Consider the following 22512-nt stretch of genomic DNA (forward strand, 5'->3'; position numbering starts at 1 on the left):
TCATTTACTGTTTTTTTTTTCTCCCGTCTCTCGGGCGCGCTCCCGAGACAAACGCGTCGAACAAACATTTTTTTTTTTCAACACATGTCGCAACGCACTTGGTGCTGCGTGTGCAACACGACGACAACGTTTTTTCGTCGTTTGACACACACACACACACATACATACATAAAAACGCAGTTGAAACGCGGAAAATTTATTTATACAAACCGTGACATCGCGCGCGCGCGCACGCGACTTGCATTTGATAACAAAAAAGCTCTAGCAAGCACTTTAAACGAGTCGTGTTGCTTTATAGTCGCGAGTCTTTGATTTTTTTTATTCGCGCGAGAAACCAATTTTAGTCGCGATACACACTCAGGATGTTGTGACACGTGTGTGCGATATAAATATCGCGTGTGTCTCTTTGACACGCAAAGAAAATCGGTTGAGCATCCGGTTTTTAAATTCTATTCGTTTTTTTTGTTTTAAATTCTATCGCGACTCCGATCTTCGGAATTTCTCTTCGACATCTTTTTGATTCGTCGCGCACGGATTTATGTATCGCGCGTACCGGTTTGTCGCATCCGCTGAAACGAAGTGACAATTTCTCCGCACTATGTGACGACTCCGTGCGTTTTTTTTGTTTTTCGTTTTAATGCGTGCACGCGTGCGTCGGAGAAGAGACCGGCTCTCTCTCATTCGCGCGTAGTCGCGCGTCGTTTACATACGCGCCAAAGTGGGCACTTTCGCCCAGGCACGTCGATTGTACTTTCGATTAGGCCGGTCTTCAGCGCTTCGCATTTTAAATACTTAAATTGCCGCGTTTCGCTCTCAATTAACGATCTCTCGTTACCGAGCATCAAGTTACAAATTAATTTACAAAAGAGAAAGTATGTTGTGCGATGTTTGTAATCTAAAACAGAAAAGATCTTCGACAATTTGAAATCTTTAGTTTTTCCGTCAATTCACACGCATATTGTTCCAGTTATTTGTAATTCGAATATCGTTACGTAACGAGCGTTGACGCGCGCGCGCGCGCGCGCGATCCCTCCCCGAAGCGGAGATTGTCCCAAAGAATTTTTTTTTTATGATCCGCTCAGTCATCCGCCCACCAGTGACTTTATATTCGCTTACACGGTCTCGACGTTTCCCGTTGTTATGTCGCACTGCAATTTTCGACTCCAGATAAAGTTTATCTGCATACTTAAATAATCACACGTTACATCACACGTGACGGGAAGGGGAAAAATCGTTTTAGTTTTTTTTTTTTTTCTAATCCGCATAAAAAATTCATAAAACTTATTCGCGTGCGTGTACACGCACGCGGTCGTTCAAGTTCGTTCGTCAGGTGTATGTGCACGCGTCTTAATTCGCGTAAGGTGCGCGCAAGTATATCGACACGTGGCACGTTTAAAGTATCGAAGCCGGCGCTATACCGGACTCAAGCGGTTTTATTACGGATTTGCATTCCGCGTTCGAAAGCGGCGCCCCGGTGATATAGACACACACACACACACACACACGTGCACACCCGCGGAATTGCGAAAGTTCCCGAGAATGTCTTCTATCTGCGAGAAACCTGAAGTTGACATTTAACCCTCGTTTTGCCGGCGGACTCGGGAGAAACTGTTTTTATTTTATTTTATTTTTTTTTTTTTAAATAGATGGAATGGATGTAAAATCGGTTCCGTCTTGCATAATTTGTGTCGGAAATGTGTTATTTTGGCGATCGGTTTCGACGAAGTCCGGATTGAGTCTGTTTGGATTTACGGACAAGTTAAAAGTCGCGATCTCGTGATAAGAGAGAGAGAAAACTTTCCATTAAGAAATCAAGCGTCCTTTTGTTCGCGTTTGCTCGCTTTTACTTTGTCATGTGCGATGTATTTTGACGTAGAACAGATTTAAAATCTACACGTGCCACTTTGCAAATATTGTTGCGCACAATTTACAGAGAAAAACACAATGGAGGAAAAAGATAGTTAAGAATGTACAAAAATCCGACAGTATCGCACTAAATCATTTAACGCTAAAGTATCCGCATTATCGAGTTTATACGCGTCGTTTGCTCGTACACACTTTTTTTTTTTATCTTCGATCGAACGATGTGTGCACGCGCGCTATGGGAAGCGAATGTGGCGACAAAATACTTCTCCATATCAGTTCGCGCGTTGAATCGCAACCAGCGTGCGAATCGTTCACGTGTCTTATGTGTGTGTGTGTGTGTGTGTGTGTATGTATGTGAGAAGGCAAATCCATATTCCGCAAATAATGATTCGTTTGCGTAAGCGGAGAAAAAAAACAGAGTTATTTTTACATTTCCGCGTTAGGCTCTTTTTGTTCTTTTTTTTACGTAACAATGAGACGCTCGTGCAAATAAAACAACCCGATTGCACAATCGTCGAAGAAAGGAAAGAGAGAGAGAGAGAGAAAGAGAAAGAGTCGTCACTTTTGCGCGCTATTTTCCATGAGAAAAAAAAACAAATGCGCGTCGCACGTGTCGGCTCAATATATACGCGAGAACGCACGTAATCGGGAGTCGAAGATCGCGCACACGTGTAGCTCGAGATAATATTCTCTCCGTATTTTTCTGCCTGTTTATCTTTTTGTCCCGTAACGTTATCTATTTTTACGCTCGACTACCTCTATTGTCCCGTGTGTGTTGACGCGCTTTCGCCTTATCGCGAAAATACCCCGAACGGATAACGCTCTTATCTCATCGATTGTGTTTCCACGTACCACAGCGAGGAAGCACAAAAATTTCGCGCGCGACCGTCCTCGGAAGGAGAGGGACGCGTCTCGTCTCTTCTTATCGGCGACGATCGATCGTCGGAATTCGATTCGTCGCAAATTGCGATGACGGCGAAACGATCGGCGAAACCCAGGTCAGGAGCAGGTGCTAATTTTAGCAGCTCAGGTGTGCGCACCTCATTAAAACGCAATATCTTTTTATCGGTTGCGCGCATTTGCACACAGCGTGTCGGTTCGTCGGCAAAGGCGTGGTTGAGCGGGGAGGAAAAACAAGCATACACAGCTTTCGAAATCACGTGTGTGTAAATTATTGTCTAACGAAAATGCAAAACGCCTTGGTTCTGCACGTTCAACGCGGCACTTTCGACTCGTTAATCATCGCGTTTTTACAATCGAGAATATTGTGTTTTTCCACAATCCGCCTCGATATTCCCGCGACAAAGGGCGTGTATCGCAATGTAGGGGGCGAGAGAGGATGACATTAACACTTGTTGTGCCTTCAGAGATCGATTGCCTCACGCGTATTCCTTTCACCTGGTTGCTTCGCACACCACATTTCAAGAGTCGTTCCCTCTCCCTCCTCCCACGAGACACGAGAGGCCGATCTTTGTCGCGGCCTTGTGTTTAATATTCTTACCGACACAAATCGCGCATTACGATTTTTAATCTTCAGTCTCTTATACGCGATTCACAATAAAATAAAAAAATTAAAAAAACTCCACCTTGTCGAGGGAGAAATTCAAATTGGGAGAATTAGAATTTGCTCGCGAAGAATCAAATTGTTGCAACAATGGAAAAAGAGAAATTACACACTTTCGAGTCGAGATTAGACATTTGCATCGACACACACACAATCGGCGACAGACATAAACGGTTATCAGTGCGGGAATTAGCGCGGTGCTGTTTAAACAATCTTACGATTAGCAGCGAGTTAATCGCCTAACTGTGTGCATTGAACGTTACATTACTGCGTAATTGCGGCGATAGAATAGTCATCCTACGTGGCGTGTTGTGCTCAAGATTCGAGCGCGTTTGCACCGTGCGCGTTGCACGCGATATCGCGCACAGAAATACGTTGCAAAAAAAAAAAAAAAGAAAGAAAAAAAACAGAGGAAGCAACTCCGCGCTATTTTCGAGGAATATAAAAAGAACATATCGCGTTGCGCTATGTTTAAATTCGTCGTCGCGCTGCGTTGCACATTTTTGATATACAATCCATATGCCGCTTCCTTCGTGCGAGGTTTCGTCTTTGACTGAGAAACACGAGATTACTTCATCGTATAAAAAGTTTTCCGTTGATTTATATTATTTTCGTATGAAAAAACAGACCAGCGAACAGTCTCGTATGCAAATCTCGTTACATTTGTATTTAATTATGACGTCAGAAGCGAGAAAAAACTAGTTCGTTTCCGTGAAAATTACGTGACGATAATTCCCGCGCAATTTCTCGCTTTCGTCACACGATTCAATATGGTCGCGACGACGCGCGCAAACTAATCGCGACGATAAGGTTCGGTCATTTCAGCATTGCAGCTTCCGGTCCACCCGGTATACGCGAGAGATCTCGGTCAATCTGCTATTATAAGAAAGCGTCGCAAAGCGGGCAGAGAGATAGATAGATAGAGAGCGGAGTGAAAGAGAGAGAGAGAAAAAAAAAGATAAGCTACGCGCGAACTCCGCAGGAACTCTGTGTGTTTTGTTGCGCGTGGAAGGCCGCGCGTGTTGTCGTCGACTTTGTCGATCTCCCACCGAGATAAACGAGGAGTATCGCCGGATAACGATCGGCCGATTATTCATCGATACACCGTGTTCCCGCACGCGCGCGCGAAACAGCGGCAGAGCGAGTTTATCCGGAGGATGAAGAGAGGAACTAAGTGGGAGAAAAGAGAGTCCATAATCCTTGTTCGCGCGGGACAGATTCCTCCCGATGGGACCTGAAAATAGCTCCCTCGTCACACCGCGTTGGTGACGGGCATATTTGCGGGACCCTCGCAGCATTTTTTGAATACCTGCTCCGTGCCCCTATTCGCTCGCAAGTTTCTTTATGAATATGAGAGATCATCACACACGTCGAAAAACGAGGGGAACGCGCTCGAATTTCCTTGTACGACCGTACCTGCCTGAACCCGATGGTTTCTTGACATTTTATAAGATTACGTTTCTCGGCGAATGGTCTCGAAGTGTTCTCGAACGTTCTTCGTTCGAACGTTTAAGACATTTTTGTCTCGACTATGTGTAGAGATTATTTTTTTTAAATTTTTTTTTAATATAAATGTGTAAGACACACAGTTTAGAGATACTGAGAGAGAAAATTTGTCTACAAGAAATTGTAGAACGCATAAAAGGTTTTCGTTTGTCAGTTTGCTCTGCAAGATTCGATATTAATGCGTTCGTTTTTTGTTATGTTTGTATTTATGCGTTTCGTTCGTTTCTTTTTCCTTGTCACATTTGGCGCGTGTCGTCGCGTTTGTGACCCGTATTACGTGCGAGATTGCCAAGTCGCGATTTCAAGAGCGATATTTGTCAAATAGAGCGGCGTAAAAGCTTCTTTGTTACGTCTTTGAACGCGCACAGTGTCCGCTACGTGCTTGTATCAGGTGCTAACAGGGTTGAGAATTAAATTGATAAATGACGAAATATTGAGGCAGCAATTTCTTTTTAAATTACGATTATGTAGAAAAGATACTTCCTTCTCGAAACACACGCCAAAAAATTATAAATTAATTTAGTAATTAATTTTAAATTATATTATTCATATTATATAAATTTATAATATTCTATTGAAAAAAATTTTCTTATCTTCTCTCTCCGTCTCTCAAAGTAAAAAAGAGAATATTATTCAATGTGAGAAAAAATATTTCCGCAATATTTCGCAAAACCAGACCGCAAAGAGCGTCAATTATATGGTGTTCAAACATTGAAGGAGAAAACGACGCGCCATCAATCACTGTCTCACTTTTCGTGAGATATTTATACAGAAGAACTTCCACTTTAATCTGTACAAACACCCGCGGACGTTGAGAGACGTCCGAATCGATAAACACACTTAATTTTTATTTGTTCTCAAATTTGTCAGAGATTTTTCTCTTTCGGCTAATTTTTTTTTTTTTCAGAATTTTGTTTTTTTCCAACTCATAGAAACGTGAGTATGAAAGATTTTTTTTTACGTACAATCGTGTACGGCTGACTCGTGTGCAGTCACGTACCGCGCGAAGAATGCCGCGCGTTTGTTGTAATGTGTGTGAGGACACTTTATTAATACACATTTTCTAACGATATCCCAGCGACGCGCACACCTCTCTGATAAAGAATGCAACGCGCAGCGAACCGTTTCACGGTCGTCCTCTTCAACGACGGGCCGCATCAGCTCCCGCTGCGTTTGCTGATTAATAATTAGGAAAGGTTTATTTAATTTCCTACTCGCCGTCGGGATTATTGCGGCTAATGTGTCTGTTAGGTACCTCCGATTTAAGTGGCGCGTAAGACCGTATCGGCACTAACGCGCCACGGTGATTTACCGGCCATAAAGTTCGGGAGGTGGTTATTTTCGCCTCTCCTCCCCACCGGCTAAAACCGGCGGCAAGGCGGATGCAGTTGCAACGGCAGAACATCATTTCTTCCATACGCGCATCTTCGTCGTAATTGCCACATCGAGAGCGAGAAAGAGAAAGAGAGAGAGAGAGAGACAGAGAAAGAGGAGAGGCCCCTCTGGCCCACTTGCTGTGACTCGAACTCGACTCGACTCGTTGCACTCGGGTCGAGTGTTGAAACCAGTCGGATGACGTCACGTATAATTACTTCTTTGATTCACTCTCTTTCTCTTCTCCTATGGTGCCCGCGGCACGACAAATTCGTCGCTCCTCGAACCCAGTGATGTAAACAGCCACGGCGGACGCTTTCGGGGACTGCGCGAATGTCGCGCGTCGTCGTGAGACGAGAGTTCGAATTGAATTTGCATTGTGCGAGCGAAATATCGTAAAAGGTCGCAAAAGCCGCAATCTTTCTGCGTCGAATTTTTATCTCACGATTCAAATTTATATTTATTTATTTTTTCAGAAAGAAATTAATATTATTGGTAGTAGAATCTTATGTGTTCGCATTTTTTTTTTTATCTCTGCGGCAGTTTGTGTAATTAGTACGCTGATAAAAAAACCACGACATTCCGAGAAAATTCTCAAGCAAATTCATGAGAATGTCAAGGTGTATTTCCCACCGCGCGCGGGCGCGTGGTTTTCGGAATAATAAATAATTCATAGTGCGATTCGCATGCCAACAAAGCTTTGCACACGGTCGCGACCCGAATATAGTTTACTTTCATGCTCGTGCGTGTGACGCAAGTATTGTATTGTTCGCGAAATTTCGCGTATTCAAAAAAATCTCGCGCACAAAACGGCGCTTCCGACGAATCTTTTATTCTATTGTCACTTTTCTCGCTGACATTTTATTGATCCCCGGAAAGCTCGCCTATTTCTAACGCATTGTTTATGTGCTTGCGAAATAAATCTTGTGTGCGAATAAAAAATAACTCTGCTGAATAGAATAACAAAATTAAAAAAAAAAAGAAAAAAAAAAAGAAAACAGCAATGTCAAAGATGCCGTCTAAGTTTCCGCGTGTTTTCGATAGTTTTTTCTGAATATAATTTTCGTCATAATTTCCGCACGAAGAGAAAAAGTAGCGTCGAAGTGACGAATCCTACCCCGGATAAGCTATTCAAGGTTAATTAAACAGGTGTCGCTTGGGTAAACGCCGAATCGTCGATGTTGGTTACGCTACTGGCGCGAGTTTGCTCTCCGGTCTCTCTTTTTCCTTTTCTTTGCTCCTCCACATCCTCTCCCTCTCTCTCGCTCCCTCTTTTCATTCTGGCTCTTTACCCGCCGTCCCTCCCGCGCTTATCTCGCCGCGCGGTTAAAAATAGATCCTGTCACGGCCATCGGCGACATTTGAAAAAGCTGAAGCCGAGCAACGGCGCGCGCGAGAGAGGGCGGCGAGCGAACGGCCGAGGAGAGAAGCAAACGGGCGAATTAACGCAAGCGAGCGATCTCTCGGCTGGTGGCGCCTCCTCGAAACGTCATATTCCGTTTGCTCGATTTCTCCGCTGCCGATTCCACCTGTTTCCCGAGCTGTCTCTTGTTCTCCGGCTCGGTCGGTACGTTTCTGAAATACGCGCACCGCATATCAGAAACAAAGAGAAAGGGAGAGTGTCGGAAAGTTGCGAAAATTGATTTTGCAGAGTCTGTAAATATGGGTTTGATGTTATTAAAACGTGAAATAAGTCGATACGCACTTCGCCACTACTTTACGAGACGGTATGAAAATGAATACAATGCGAATATGTACATAAATGCATAGTATGCAAATGAGTCTCATTACAGTCACATACACAGAGTAAGACCGTTAAAACGACGCGGTCAGATAGCGAAGGATCGTCATCCGAGTTTCTCGGGGGAGCATCGAACTCCGAGTCAAGTTGCGAGAAAGAGAGAAAGAGAGAGAGTCGAAGTCTTACAATAAAAGATATTTAATTATCAACGTCAAATCGTATTCGCTACAAAAATAACTCGGATGAGACTCGCTCATCGATTAACTTATCCGATAGCGTCCGGAGCGCAGAGATGATCGAAAAATGTGTAAGTAGTTTCAGATTCGGATTTACGGTAATTTTTTTTCGACCTGACGCGTCACATAAAAGGCGAAAGGCACTTTTTTCACGTGACAACGGTTTATTTAGCGGTCTGTTCTCACTCACAATTGTGTCGTCTTTTATGCCCGACGACACTATGACACGCGAAATCTTTTTAAACGTTATTTATTTATTTTTTTTTTTTTGACATGAAGCGATTAGTTTCTCAAACGGTACAGCGTTTTTTGTTTTAGAAAGTGCGTGAGCTCATCGCAAAAAAATTCACGCTGTAACCCGAGATGTAACTCTGTCCACTTGTGATTATTACGAGTTGAAAAATTAATTGATAATAAATTCTAAGAGTGAGAAAATTTGCATAAAAAACATTAATTAAATTTACATAAATAAATATATACATAAAAAATGTATGAATTAAAACTTGGAAAAATACACGACGAGATTTGAATGTGGAGAAACAACTTCACAAGAGATTCGTAGAAACTTTGATCGCAACTATCGCGTGTGTTTAGCCGCCGGCTCGCGTTCACATCATCTCGGCGTCGTTCGCAACGGGCGAGAAAAACTTACGCGTCTTTCTGGTGATTTCAATCCGCGGGTGTGCGCGAAGTCATTCAACCGAATGGCTGGAAACTATCGGCTCAACAATATTGAGAATATGCGGTCTTAGGCATTTCGCCACGATGGAGATGATCGTGGAATTCGCATCTGGAGAGTCGCGGTTCTCGCGAGAACGCATTCTGTTTGCATATCACGCTGCAACAATCCGACTCCGTATAAGATAAGCCAGTTTCTATGTTTGCCTGTAACGATTCGCATTCCTCAAATTGTTCGTTCATATCCGGACAAAGCGTACATACATATTAATGAAGCTACTTACGGAGCGCGCGGAAGTGCGTGCGCGCGCGTTTTTATTTTATTTTCGTGAAATATCAGTTTTATTTTTTTTTTTTTATCGGCGTAGATAAACCACAGATAAGGAGTTTTTGTAATTACATAATTTACAGTTATTTTTATCACGCATCACGGTGTATCATGCCGTGTTATCGCGCGTGCCGGCGCTATTATCTGTCCATTTCAATATTGAGCGACAATTTTACTGTCACTTTTTAAAGCGTACTATCTGTTGAAGTTGGTGTTTTTTTTTCAAATGTGCTCTTGAAATTGCTGAATATACCTCGTTAAGTCGTAATAAATAACGACACGGTATAATATATTTTTATCGCACTTTAAAAAATTATCTCTCGCATATGTTTAAAATTCTGTACGTATGTGTGTGTGTGTGTGTGTTTGTATTCGCACGAGGCGCTCTCGGTGTTGTTACGCGTCTGTATGTCTCGTCCTAAAGGACTTTGCGTAAACAGTACGCAGAATCGCGATTGCGAAACAGAAACGCCGCCGAGGCCTTTCGAGGATTCGGCGCATACGCGACTTAAATAATTCAAGCGTGTTGTTCCCTCATAATGAGCTCGCAATCCCGTATACAAAGCGACCTCTTGTACGCGGCCCTGCGATTAGTAGGTTTCGAAGAAGAGAGAGAGAGAAAAAAGGCAAGGACTTTTTGATTGTGAACATTGTATTTTTCGAAGGATTACGCGCGCGTTTACCGAGAGAGACGTCACTCTCTCGTCCCCCGCCTGGTTAATCACATTTTAACAACCGAGCGTTTTAAATAGTCGATGACGTGCTCGTCGACTCTACTTTTTCTTTCTTGTTGTCGTTTTGTTTTTTTTTGTTTTTTTTTGTTTTTTTTGTTTTTTTTACAATATCGAATATGTACGCGCACGTGATCGAGTCGATGGACGCGAAACTCTTCGAACAAGAGAGTCGGTCACGTGTGTGTGTAAGATAGTTCGTTTGACCATTTTTCTTCTGCACGCCCAAAGTCACGCGGTGCAAAGGAGACCTTTTTCTTTTTTTTACAACGCGACGTGCCAAAGTCAAGGAAGTCGTCAGGGCCGTAACCGGGTAGAGGCCGGTTTTGTATGTAGGGCGCATCTCGGGTACGCGGAACACACATCGCTCCGAGGCATTCGCCAACGCAAAGTGGATTGACAAAGCGTGCTCACGAAATCGCAATGGCGTAACCACTCGATTTTATTTTTCGCAAAAGTATTGCGCGCATCTTTAGCGTACGTCGAGAAAATCTCTCTGTGCGACATTTTTTTCGCAATCTTTTTTTTTTCAATTTCTCCGATCTTTAAGATTGTACAATAAAATTTTGATATCTCTTGTAATAATAAAACAAAAAAAAAATATTTTTACACCTATTGAGATTCCACGCCGTTGTCATCAGCGCTCAGCAGTAGTGAGCGCACGTATATTTACGGATAGATCGGCACGCATCCACGGAGGATTGGCCAAAATGATCGGTGAAAGGAGAGAAAGAGAGAGAGAGAGAGAAATCATTTTTTAATTGGCTGTCGAGGCAGCCTCGAAGAGGCGGGAACGCGTGTGCGCGCTTCGAGGAAGTCGTGAGTCGCGATTAAAACATAAAAATAGCTGGCGCGCGCGTATACTATACCGATCGTTAGTCGTTACCGCCCTACACGCAAACCCGGAGCAGCTCCAACTTGGTTGCACGATCCGTATATATATATATATAATACACACATACATTGTGCACACATGTATATATCATTCCGCGGTGCCGCTCCTCGGTGGGTCCTGTCCGCGTCTGCCGATCGTCAGTTCGGTTGTGTCACTCCAGACTGACAGTCGCGATGTCCGCCGCGATCGTCTTCGCGCGAGTATCGACGTGAGAAATTCAAAGATCGGGTAAAGTTTGGAAAAAGCCGATGCGATTCCAATCGAGCGTCAAATCGAATCATTTTCACGTCCATTCGCGATAATCGAGTGAGAAAATAATGTTTGTTTTTTTTCTCACTTGATATTTTTATATTACGTGCGAAAACTCTCGGTTGCAATCCGATCAGTGGCTACAGGAGTCAGCGTACCGTTAAATTTGCAGTTTTTTTTTTTTACACTCCACTGTTGCGAGTAGAGCGTGGTTAAGAGCCGCGTGTGGGATTTAATTAAGAAGCATTGACGAAACACACGAAATAAACCGACGCAACACTTTGCTCGAAGTTGTGTTCATTGTGTTTGTTGTCAGTTTAAATTCTCGTCACACACAGTTGACAGCTCGATTCTCCTATTTGCCAGTGGCGCAGTAAATTTAATAAACGTCCCGCGACACGGAATTCGAAATATGTCTGTTCAATTGGACGTTTGAGAAATGTTCACGCAGATTCGATCGAGACGTTAGTTTCCGGCGGAATTTTCGCTCGGAGATTTTTTCAATATCGATCTAGCGTTCCGGATTGACGTCGCGCGAATATTTCATTTAATCCTCAAAGTGCGCTATTAAATATTCAAACGAACATCCCGTCATTTTTCGCTACATGTTAACAAATACACAAACGCGTGTAAAATTGATTGACTGTTGTCTGCAGTTTAATTTCGTGGGCAAGTGATCTAGCGATTCATTTGCTTCGATTTTTGTTTCGATTGCGCGCAATCGGAAAAAGAAAGAGTCGGTCTTTAATCGGCCGTCAACGTTTGCCCCAGGAATTCGAGAAAGTCGTGAGAAGGTGAATTTTATCCCGGCGTGCACTTCAAGGGTTAATACGTTCACTTTCTCTCGGTTGTGATAGGCGAGTCGGCGATCGGTCTTCGAGTGTCGCGCGATGCTCGTGAAGGATCGACGACGGTTTGATTAAAACAGATTGAACGAGGTGACTGGTATAGAGTCTGCTCCGAATTGAACGACACGCGCTCAATAAAGTCTCGGAAAAGATGGCGTAGATTCACCAGAAGTTTGCGCGCGCGTGATGGCATGTTTAACAAGCCCGTCGTCAGGGATGCTCGTTTTTACGTTCGTATATCTCATCCGGAACCGCGGGACGAGTTTTAATAGTTCGAATCTGTCCGCGCGCGACACTTTTCAGGAAAATAACCGTCACTAACTGTCAAACACACACGCACGCACACACACACACACACGAGTAGATTAATGCTCGTCGTTTTTCGCCGGTGACGTCGCGATCGAGAAGGATAAAATATTTCCTCGGTTCTTTTCCTACACAACACTCGACTTTGTACCTATCGCCGATTTCAACGATAATTTCGCGCGCATTCGGTAAACACCGATTGATTATCTGTTCGATCAATCTCTATGACGTGTAAAAACGATATAAAATATAAATAAAAAACAACTTTCTATTCAATAGTTGATATTGTTTTGTGTTGTTGTGTGTGAAGAGTGCGCCGCGAGATAATTGTTTATTAACTTTTTATTAATTTTTCTTAACATTCGACACTAACGCGGTTTTCAAACCCGAAAAACATCTTCGAATGTTAATACAACACATCGTGAAAGCATCAAATATCAGATTAATTTTTCTTCTTAATGATAATTAGCGCACGCACACACAATCTCTCTCTCTCTTTTTTTACGTAACGACACGAGATGCTGAAAATAAGTCTGACCCCGGAAAACGTACCGTGAGATACAATGTTTCCATCGCAAATGCTAACTATATATAATATCACGCAACGTATCGTCGATTGATTGTCCGAGCTGCACAAGGTTTTTTTTTTTATAGACCGCTAATAAAATTCCGTTGTTATCGGAGACACGTAATCACGTTTGCTTCACCTGTCTTGGAAAAGTGTACGCGCGCGCGCGCGCGCTTAAGCGCAAACTATAAAAGTGCTAATGCATCTTTCGAAGCGATGCAATGTAATTACGATGCGCGCGCGTTGGGTTTTTTTCTACCGAGTTCTGACATCAGTCGTTATTCTCTCAAGAAAGCACAAGTTTTTTTTTCTTTTTTTTTTTTTAGTCTTTCGTTGTTGTTCCAAGAAAACTTCGTGTATCCAGCTTCGTTATGTAAAAGTAACCGAGACGCTTCTAACGTCGGCGTATCACGAAGTAAATTTATCTCGCCGGCACCTGGTGCCTGTCGACGGGACATCTCTTGCTCGGTTTTTTTCTCTTTTGTAACGAAGAGTTTCTTTTGGCTTATCGGAAGAACGTCTCATCTCGGAAAATATGAGTTGAGCGAACTTAATCGAGAAAATTCAGCGTTTCGTGCGACGAAAACCGTCACATATCGATCAGCTGTGCAGATTTGTGTTTTGAACTTTCGCGCGGTGTATCTCCGGTCGCGCTGTATGTTGTTCACCGACGCGGCGGAAAGAGTGACATTTCGCGCGGGACACCGTTGAAAGAAACTCGGGAACACACGAAAGAATACTTGAGCAATAAGACTCGAAGCGAGTCAACCAATCAATCACAGGCAGACGTTCTTTCAAATGTAAGTTACGTTCGAAAGAATGCCGGCCTGTGATTGATTGATTTGCTCAGTGCTTATTGCCTAAGTTTCTTACACTCAAAGAGGGAGAGAAAAAGCGAGAAGAATGGACTCGATACGGGACCTGAAGCGGTTGCTGTACGAGCGCACGGAGACGCTGCGGCGTCGCGAGGAGACCGTTGAGATGCTCGAGAAGGCGCTCGAGGAGCGCGACGCCACGATCTGCTTCCTGCAGAACGAGCTCAGCAAATATCTGCAGATCGTCGACATGAGTCTGGCGTCGTCCTGCGCGAGCAACACCAATCAGCGACTGAAGCGTCAGGCGATATCGGCGGAGCCTCTGAAGAGCGACGTGAAACCGGCGCGGAAGTTCATAAAGTCGGAAAGGTAGATCCGACGGGGTGCTCTTCGGACGTTTTCATTCGCCTTTTTCTGCGAAAATAAATGCCGCGTTTGCATCGAGCGACGTGCAATATTCGTAATCGACGAATAAATAACGATGAGAACTTTCCGTAGTCAAAACGATTCTTAATGATAGAGCAAGCTCGACTAAGATGGGGGGAAAAACGGTAACCACGCATGAGCGATTTCACGATTATAAGGAAATTAATTGTCGATATGTGTTCAGGAAACCGATTTGAACACACGCGGCACACGGAATACAATTCTTTTTCGTATTCAGAGGAAGGAGGTAATTGCGATTCATATATAATATATATATATATATATATTTTTTTTCCAGGTCTCGTGAGCTGATCAAGACTGCCATTCTGGACAATGATTTCATGAAGAATTTAGAACTCACGCAGATCCGGGAGATAGTCGATTGCATGTATCCCGTCACATTTCCGGCTGGCTCGACGATTATCAAGGAGGGCGATGTCGGCTCCATTGTCTTCGTTATGGAAGGTAAGTCCGGGCTTGCTTTGACGTTAACAAGACGTGTGCGATTTCGAACTCGGTTCGATTGATTGAGTATTTATTTAAAACAATAATAAATGCAAAAGTTAAAGTGAAAAAAAATAAAAGAAGGAAGGATTTGTTTTTTTTCTTTTTTTTTTTTTATCTTGCTGCAGACGTTAATTGAAATTTTCACGATAGTAAAGAGAGATATCAACGCGTAATTGGATTTACGTAAACCGCAATTATGTATAACCCGTGCCGGATTTCAATATGATTCTCTTTCTCCCGGAATTCGATTTCTGTTCAGACAAAGCAAACATCGCATTGATGCTATTTCGTAACAAGCGGCGACGCACGTTTTACTTTCACGGAAAACCGCGTTACGCCTCTGTCTTTCTCTTTCTCTCTCTCTTTTTCTCATCAGCTGATCCGATTATTAGTGCCATCACTCATCCGTAAACATCGCAATCACGTAAACGTCAGCGAGCGTTCCGACCACGCGTAAGATCACAAACTTAAAAAAAAAAGTTATCAAACACTGCGAATAAATCGAGAACATTCCGTTGATTTTTTCTCGTTGAAACATTTCGAGCGTTTTTGACGAACCAAAATGACGAATTAAAAAGATATTGTCTATCTCCCTAACAGATAAATAAAAAAAATAAAGATCGAGATGATTAAATGCAAAAATGTTTTTGATGAATTCTTGTTTTGAAATTTACATCAAAACTTTTGCACTCAGTGCAAAAAACGACTTTGAAGAAATTTCAAGCGAAACTTCTCAATGCCTTCTTCTTTCCGTTAACGAAGTTAGTAGGACTCGCGCGCAATTTCCCGGATCTCTCTTTCTCTCTCTCTCTCTCTGTCCCTTCGCGGTCGCGAAAATTACCGGTGCGATATACGTGGGAGCGTTTTGCGGGGGCGAGAGATCGGTCGGGATGAGAACCGCTGTCCTTTCTCTCACGAGTGCATGTCTCTCCTCCTCTGGTGGGGGACTCGCGCCTCCGTTTGAGGGAAGGGAGTTTCTCGTGGTGCTGTTCGCCGCTCACGGGCATACTTTTCACCAGTCGCGAGTATTGTCAGTGAGCGTCAGACGCGACGCGAACGCTCACGAACACGTCGTGTCCTCCTTCGGACAGGACTTTTTTTGTTCCTTGCGCGGCTTTTCACGCGACCTGGACGCGGCCACTGTTCCACTCGCGAATTCAATCCAGGTCGGGACTCGTGACAATCCGCGTCGCGGAAGAAGCCGATTTTGCGGATCGAGAATGAAGTGGTGAAAATTTTAATTTTGTGGTCGCAATCGTCGATTTCGCACGACACCCGACGGAAGTGCATTCTTGCCGAGAAGACTCCTCGGAAGCTACCTCGGAGAAGAAGATTGACAGCTAGCGATAGTAATTTCCCGTCTGACGTTTCGCGGCTCGCCGGTCTGTCAGTGACGCCGGAAGTTGCGAATGAACGATCGTGAATGCGCAAATCCCGACGTCAGTGTCCGTTGATCTCGCGCTTCTTTGATCCCCACGACCGCTCGTTTGTCCGATAATCTACCTTTTGTTTCGTGACGGAATGTGTAAACACATAAATCGAGACGGGACGGGGAATCGTCAACAAGAAACGAGGTTTTGAAAGCTGTGATAATTGATCGCGTGCTCGAAGATAAGTGGAACCTTGTCGTCGATCTTATTCCTGGACCAGCGCCAACCTCGTGCGCGATGTACGTCAGTCCGATCAGTTGAAATTCTACTCTTCCGCATCGATCGTCGTCGTACGCAGTTTAGCTACCGTTTGCATTTTTTTTTGTTTTGCAAAACACGACCGATTTTCGATTTTCTCACGCGCGAGGATCGACAATCGTCGTCGGTCGGGAAACCGGTAGCGATTCTTATCCGGAGAAACGAAGTTGAAGGCTAAAATGCGCCTGGAGGCAGGGAATATCGGCTGCGTCGGTTTTGCCGTGCGAAAGGTACGGCATTGTCGCCGCGCGGCGGTCGGCTTTTGACCTTTGCGCGTGCCGCGTAGAACCGGAAAAAAAAATCTCGAGCGAAAGTCTCGACGGAACCACAGCTGCAGAGCGGAGCCCGGCTGTTCTTTGTCTCGTGCCGTTCGCGCCTCGAGGTCATGAAGGTTCGAAGCTATCCCGGCCGAGCGGTTCTGGAGGACCCGGAACTCCTGCTGGACCCGGACGCGACGCGCGGCCGCGCCATGGAGCTGCTCTATGAGGCCAGCTGGCGGGAATGCGGGGTCAATTGGACCAACGGCGGCGACGGTGGCGTCAGCAAAATCGCCAGCCGACAGCAGGACGACGAGTCCTACACCAGACGGCCCTGCGTGGCCGATATGGTGTCGCAGCTAGAGGCCGAGCTGGAGGATCGACATCCGGACGAGTCAAAGGAGTCGTTGATGAAGAAGGAGATCGCGCGATCTAGCCGCGGATCTAGCAGCACCGACACCACCGACAGCGACTGTTCCGAGCTGAACCAGTCATCGTCCAATAACGCTCAAGGAGGCTTCCTCATTCCGCGGCCGAGACTGATCGTGCCGGTTCACACCTACGCGAGGAGAAGACGCACCGGCGCGCCGCAGCCCGTAAAAAGACGTCAAATGCGCGAAGGTACCGGGATCCGAAGCAATTGATTTTTTTTTTTTATTTTTTTTTTCCTCATAGGAATAACTTGGTTTGGGTTATTTTCTGACTAATTCGAGGAAATCCGGTCTTGATAGAAGCCGGAGCCACTTTCGAAACAGATATAGTTTTAAAACTCTTTGATATTCATGATAAGTTTACTTTCTTCTTATATCATAGAAATTGGTCCTCGTGACAAGAAAGGGGAAAACTGAAAACTTCTTTGTCTTATAAGTGTTACATATTGCAGTGAACCTCCTTAATGGTCCTTCGATCGCAATCGGACACACAGAAGGTATCGCTCGTATTTCTCAATGGAAATTGCGGCGCGTCACCACAAAAGAGGAGAAAGTGCACGATTTCCGAGACACTCTGTACGTGATCGCCGGACATGGCTACGATCGCGTATTCATATGTATATGTATATATATGATACGCGTTTATATAATTATTCCGGGGTACACGAACGTAACACACACACGGGGCGATTCGCCCGCACGCACGCATGCGTGCGCGTCCGCAATTTCGTTTTGAAGAAAACAAAGCTCTTTTTTTCGTACGACGATGTCTCGCGACCTCGATATTTGTATTTTTTAGAGCACGAAACCGGATTATCCCGCGAAATGGGTTCTCGTCTTCGTATGGCTTCGTCGAGAAAAGCGATTTTTATCTCTTATTGCGCACGCGATTGCGTTTCCCCGCGCAGCGATATATGTTTCGTCGTTTTACCGGATATATGTGAAGAGTGATATTTGTTTTTACGCTCGCGATTCGGAACAATCTCCGAATGCAATTGCTTCCGCACGAACAAGGTGTACGAATGTCTGAGAAAGCGCGCGTGTGTGTGCTCGTGAGTTTTACAAATTCCATTAACGCAAACGTACATTTGCAAGTAATTTCTAAATCTCTCTGCTTGCTCGCTCGCTTGTTAGCGTGTGTGCTTTGCAACAATTACTTTCGAAACTTTCTAACGTAATTTCGTATTCACGCACGTAAAAGAAAAAAAAAACTTCGCGCCGAATACCTGTTGCGATCTTTAACGTTCCATATCGTTGTCGATAATACGCGTTCAATAAATTACCGTAACTCGTGGCAATTTTCTCTTTAGAACGCGAGTGCATCTCGCCTCGCGCGTTCACGCGCTGATTTACAGCGCCGCCTTAGAGAAAGTCGTCGCGTGTTGACGCGAATCGGGAAAGCAACACGGCTTGTCATTGTCGCTTCGTTACTCTGCCCGATGCTCGAACGCGCTAAGTCGATACATGTCGCACATTCGCGCGCACACAGACAATTCGTCTCAGCTTTGAAACGCAAACGAGCTCCTAAACGTTGCATTAGTTACACGTGTCGTTTGATACGGACGTCTTTTAAACGATGTGTTTTATTTTATTTTTGTTTCAAAAGATTATAAGATTTTTGTCGTAAAATTTTCGAGTGCTTCTCAAAACCGTTCTCGTGAGACGTGAAAATCCAAATCATGCAGTTGCCGAGTGAAATTCTTATCTTACGCCGCTTTGAAGATGATAAACGGAATATAGGGGATAAAATAAGTGTTTGCTCTTGTCGCATCGCTTGCGTATCTAACGTCGAACAAACATGTCGGAAATTATCCCAAATAGATTTATTCGCAAATTGGTTTTTTTTCCATCGCGAGAACAAAAAGTTCGCCAAAGTGTACAGACGCGATCGAAAGTAAAAACACAATTTCTCATCTTGTCGTCGAGTCCAAATATCATCGAACAAACAAGAAATCCCGACGCAGATTCTAATTAATTACTTTCACTTCGATTTTTTTAATCATCCGAGCGTGCGCGCGCGCGCGCGCAGCGCGAAAAGTAATTTCGTAATTTCTTACACACGGGCACTTTTAGTTTCATTTCTTCAGAATTAATGTCGTAATCAATTACCGCATGGTCGATTGTTTAACGCGATAAACAATCGGGTCCGATTCTGACGATTTCGCGCGCATTATTATTTAACGATGTAACTACTTCACACGCGGCATTTAAAAATTCCGACGACGACGACGACGACGAGGTGATAAAAATTTCCGCCGGATATAATTACGGCTCTCGCGCGCAGGTATTTCTCAATGACGGCCCGTCGAACAAAACTCCCAGGTAAGAGGGACACTATCCCCCTTCTCCTCCTCCCCTTCTCGTTTCTCAGTCAAACGCGCGCGCGGGATTGTTATTACAGACCGCGGTGTTACGTTTGTGAAATCGTTTCGAACGCAATCTTTTTGCTACATCTGTTATTTCACGTCGGAACGCGCGAATACCTCGCTCATTGCTGTTGTAACGTAAGATCGCGTAGATATTGTCGATTTATTTCCGCCGGGGCGTAATCGTGACTCAACCGCAAAACGACCGTACGAATAAATATTATACGTTCCGACGAGTCCTCGACGTTCTAGTCGAGGACTCGCGCGCGACCGTCTCCGCTAATTAAAATTGTTAATAAACCGCAATGAAGCGTGTTCGTTGTTGCGTGTGGGCTGGTCTGCCGGATCGTCGAATGAACCGTCTCGGTCTCTATTTGACTTTTTCCAAGGGCGTCGCACGGCAGCGGAAAGCCGCGATCTGAACAATAATTGATTTTCCTTCACAATTGAATCAGTTAAGAATTTCATATACTCAAGATACGAGTTACCTAACGCAAAATTTATTGTCTCTTAATTAACATCTGATTATCCGGATTTGAAAATCAGAGGTCGAAGAACTCCAACCGCACGATCAGAAGTAACGACTGAATGTTTAAGTTGAAGTCGAGACAGACCGCCGGCCGATTTCCGCAATCGACAATAGTGTGCCAGTTTAACATCCTGTTTTGCGCAAAAACCGTGACTCCGCACTCGGTTTGAAGGCAACAATGAGGTAATTGACAGTCGACCGGTGCTTCGCGCTCGCTCTATGACGTTAACGGCGACCCTCGTGCGTACGGTGACAGGAGACTTTATTATCTCTCTCTCTCTCTCTCTCTCTTTCCGCAGGTGCTAATTTGCAGATCAAACACCGACATGTGAAAAATTCGTTACGTGAACTTCCGTCAAAAAATTTCACTCCAGAATTCAGTGAAAGTGAAAACGTGTCCAATAAAATTACCTCGAAATTATTTTACCGACACATCAACACACGTTAACTTTTAAAAGAGAACGTACCGCGTGTATGCGCACATGATGAGGGTCACGGGTGTATTCAACGGCTCTTCTTCGGTGCGAACGAAGCAAGCGGTACCGGTGCGGTGTACACGCGAACCAGACGAACCTCGGCGAGGATTCCTCCGTTCTTCGCCGTCCCTTTCCCCTCGTTTCGTTCTCCCGAGGTTCGTCAGTGTCAGATATATCGGCTGCGCTTCTTTGTTCCCCTTGCTGAAGGTACCAACGACTGCGAACGTCATGTGCTTGACGGTTCGCGGCTCGAGCTTCGACCGCGATGTAAGAAAATCGATATCTTTCGGAAAAAAAATGCGAAACCTATACATAGAAGCGAGAAGAGCAAGGATTACACGCGCGAATCGAGACGTGCATCTTCTTCTTGCTTTGTGGCGTATCTTGCGGCGAAGTTATAATAATTATTGTAGACAGAAAGTTCTCGTGATAATCTTCCGCGATGTATTGAGTTTTAAATATTCTATTATCGGTGGTCACGCAATTTATACAACATAAGAAATTTTTTTGAAAAATTCTTGAAGAAAGAAAAAACGGTAGCAATTTAATTCGTTTGGAAGAATAAGAGAGACACGAGACACTATCGTATTTAAATTTTCTTACATATTTTTTGCACGTGTCTAAAAACTTGATCAAAGTAAAATCTGACTTTAGTCACGTGTTGTTTCTTCTCTTCTCCCTGTTACGTGCTGTTTTTCCACTCCTTCCTCTCACTATTTTTCAAGTTTGATTTTCATGTTATTTCTGACATCTCTCGTATGTGTATTATATGGTTTGTAAGACGGTCATTTGTTTCATTTCTCTGTGTGTTGGTGTATTGATTACGACGGCAAAGAGCTCGATGGTGACTAATCGCAGTTACAGTTATTCGAGACCGGCGATTCGTTTTTCTTACACACAACGGTACACACACGTGTCAATCGAACACGGGCGCGACGTTGAATATTTGATAAACAACGGACGGTTGCGCATAATCAGGCGTTTCGGCGAAACGATTCGATGATATGTCACAAATATGTCACTTGCGTGTGCAAATCGCAAGAACGCACGTTCTTTTGTGTTTTTGAAATCGTCGCGATTTTATTTCTCGAGAGAGACGGAGAGAGAGAAATAAAATCGTCGAAAGTGATATAGACGCGCACAGCTCTCTCGACTTTTGCGGCTCATAGTTACATAATTAAAACGCCGTGTGAGTATTTCTAAGGACTTAAACGAACAGTCATTCACAGATTCTAAAAAAGAAATACATACAGTCCGCGACTGCGATTTGCATAACTTGACGAGGTCAGCATCTCCGCCTGGAGGTAGATTGCGTTCGGAGTCTCTGCAGGCAGATTTCTATTCTTGGATTCAAAAGGTTCCCTCGTACGCGCGTTATTTGAGAGAATATCAATGCTTTTGTGCAATACAACCGAGCATTAAATGAGAAAAAAAAAAAAGTCACTTGTTGGCTATATTCTCTTTATCCTCTTTGGCCGTCGGCGATGAGATGAAAGATGACGACCTCCGCGCGCTTAGATTGAACGGATAATTAAATTGTTTATTTACAATCTGAAATATATACGAACAATCTTGTAATTTGTTTACGGAATACTGAGATAAAAATATTGTAAAACAATTTTATACGATGACTCGCCAGTTACGCGCGCGATCGATAATATTCATGGCGCGTCATCGAAGTGCGTAATTACGCGCGTTTGTTCTCTTCATTACGGCGTTGCAATTGCGCGCGCTTTTCACACAGCTCGTGCGGCGATGCGCACACGCGCGATCGAAATAATACCAATGTTTTTCCGAGTTTCTCTCATTTTCACGCGAAGAAGAAAGAGTGTGAAAACACAGAAATGCAAATGCAATTAATTATTTGCAATTAAAAGCCTCCGAGACATTCCTGCGACAGCAAGCAGCGAGAGTTAGCAAAGATCGCACATCTTGGAATCTATTGTTCTGAATTTAGGACACGCAGTCGTGTCTGATGCAGAAGCGATTATATCAGCTTTTTCATTACGTCTTTTCATTGCGTATGCAAATTCGCGTAACTCCCCGAGCGCGAATATAAAGTGTCTATCATTGGGAATATTATTTATATATGTAAAGGAGACATGCGCGTTTATTATATACGCGTTA

The 22512-nt window shown here is 44.1% G+C and overlaps 1 protein-coding gene across 3 annotated transcripts in view; it reads left to right on the plus strand.

The window, feature by feature from the left end:
* The window catches only part of LOC109861390 (cGMP-dependent protein kinase, isozyme 2 forms cD4/T1/T3A/T3B), a 29407-nt gene that overhangs the window by 973 nt on the left and 5922 nt on the right, over positions 1–22512 (plus strand). Inside the window, exons 1-3 of one of the 3 annotated variants that reach the window (XM_020441036.1) lie at positions 13333–13690; positions 13772–14074; positions 14430–14596. In XM_020441036.1, coding sequence (XP_020296625.1) covers positions 13794–14074; positions 14430–14596 — 448 coding nt within the window. In that variant the 5' untranslated portion in view covers positions 13333–13690; positions 13772–13793. Of the gene's footprint in view, positions 1–13332; positions 13691–13771; positions 14075–14429; positions 14597–15684; positions 17205–22512 lie in introns of those variants that run through there. The other 2 variants (XM_020441025.1, XM_020441029.1) reach the window with 2 other exon arrangements.

Source organism: Pseudomyrmex gracilis, unplaced genomic scaffold (assembly GCF_002006095.1).
Source record: "Pseudomyrmex gracilis isolate BER0280 unplaced genomic scaffold, ASM200609v1 scaffold_9, whole genome shotgun sequence".
NCBI classification, from domain to species: Eukaryota; Metazoa; Arthropoda; class Insecta; order Hymenoptera; family Formicidae; genus Pseudomyrmex; species Pseudomyrmex gracilis.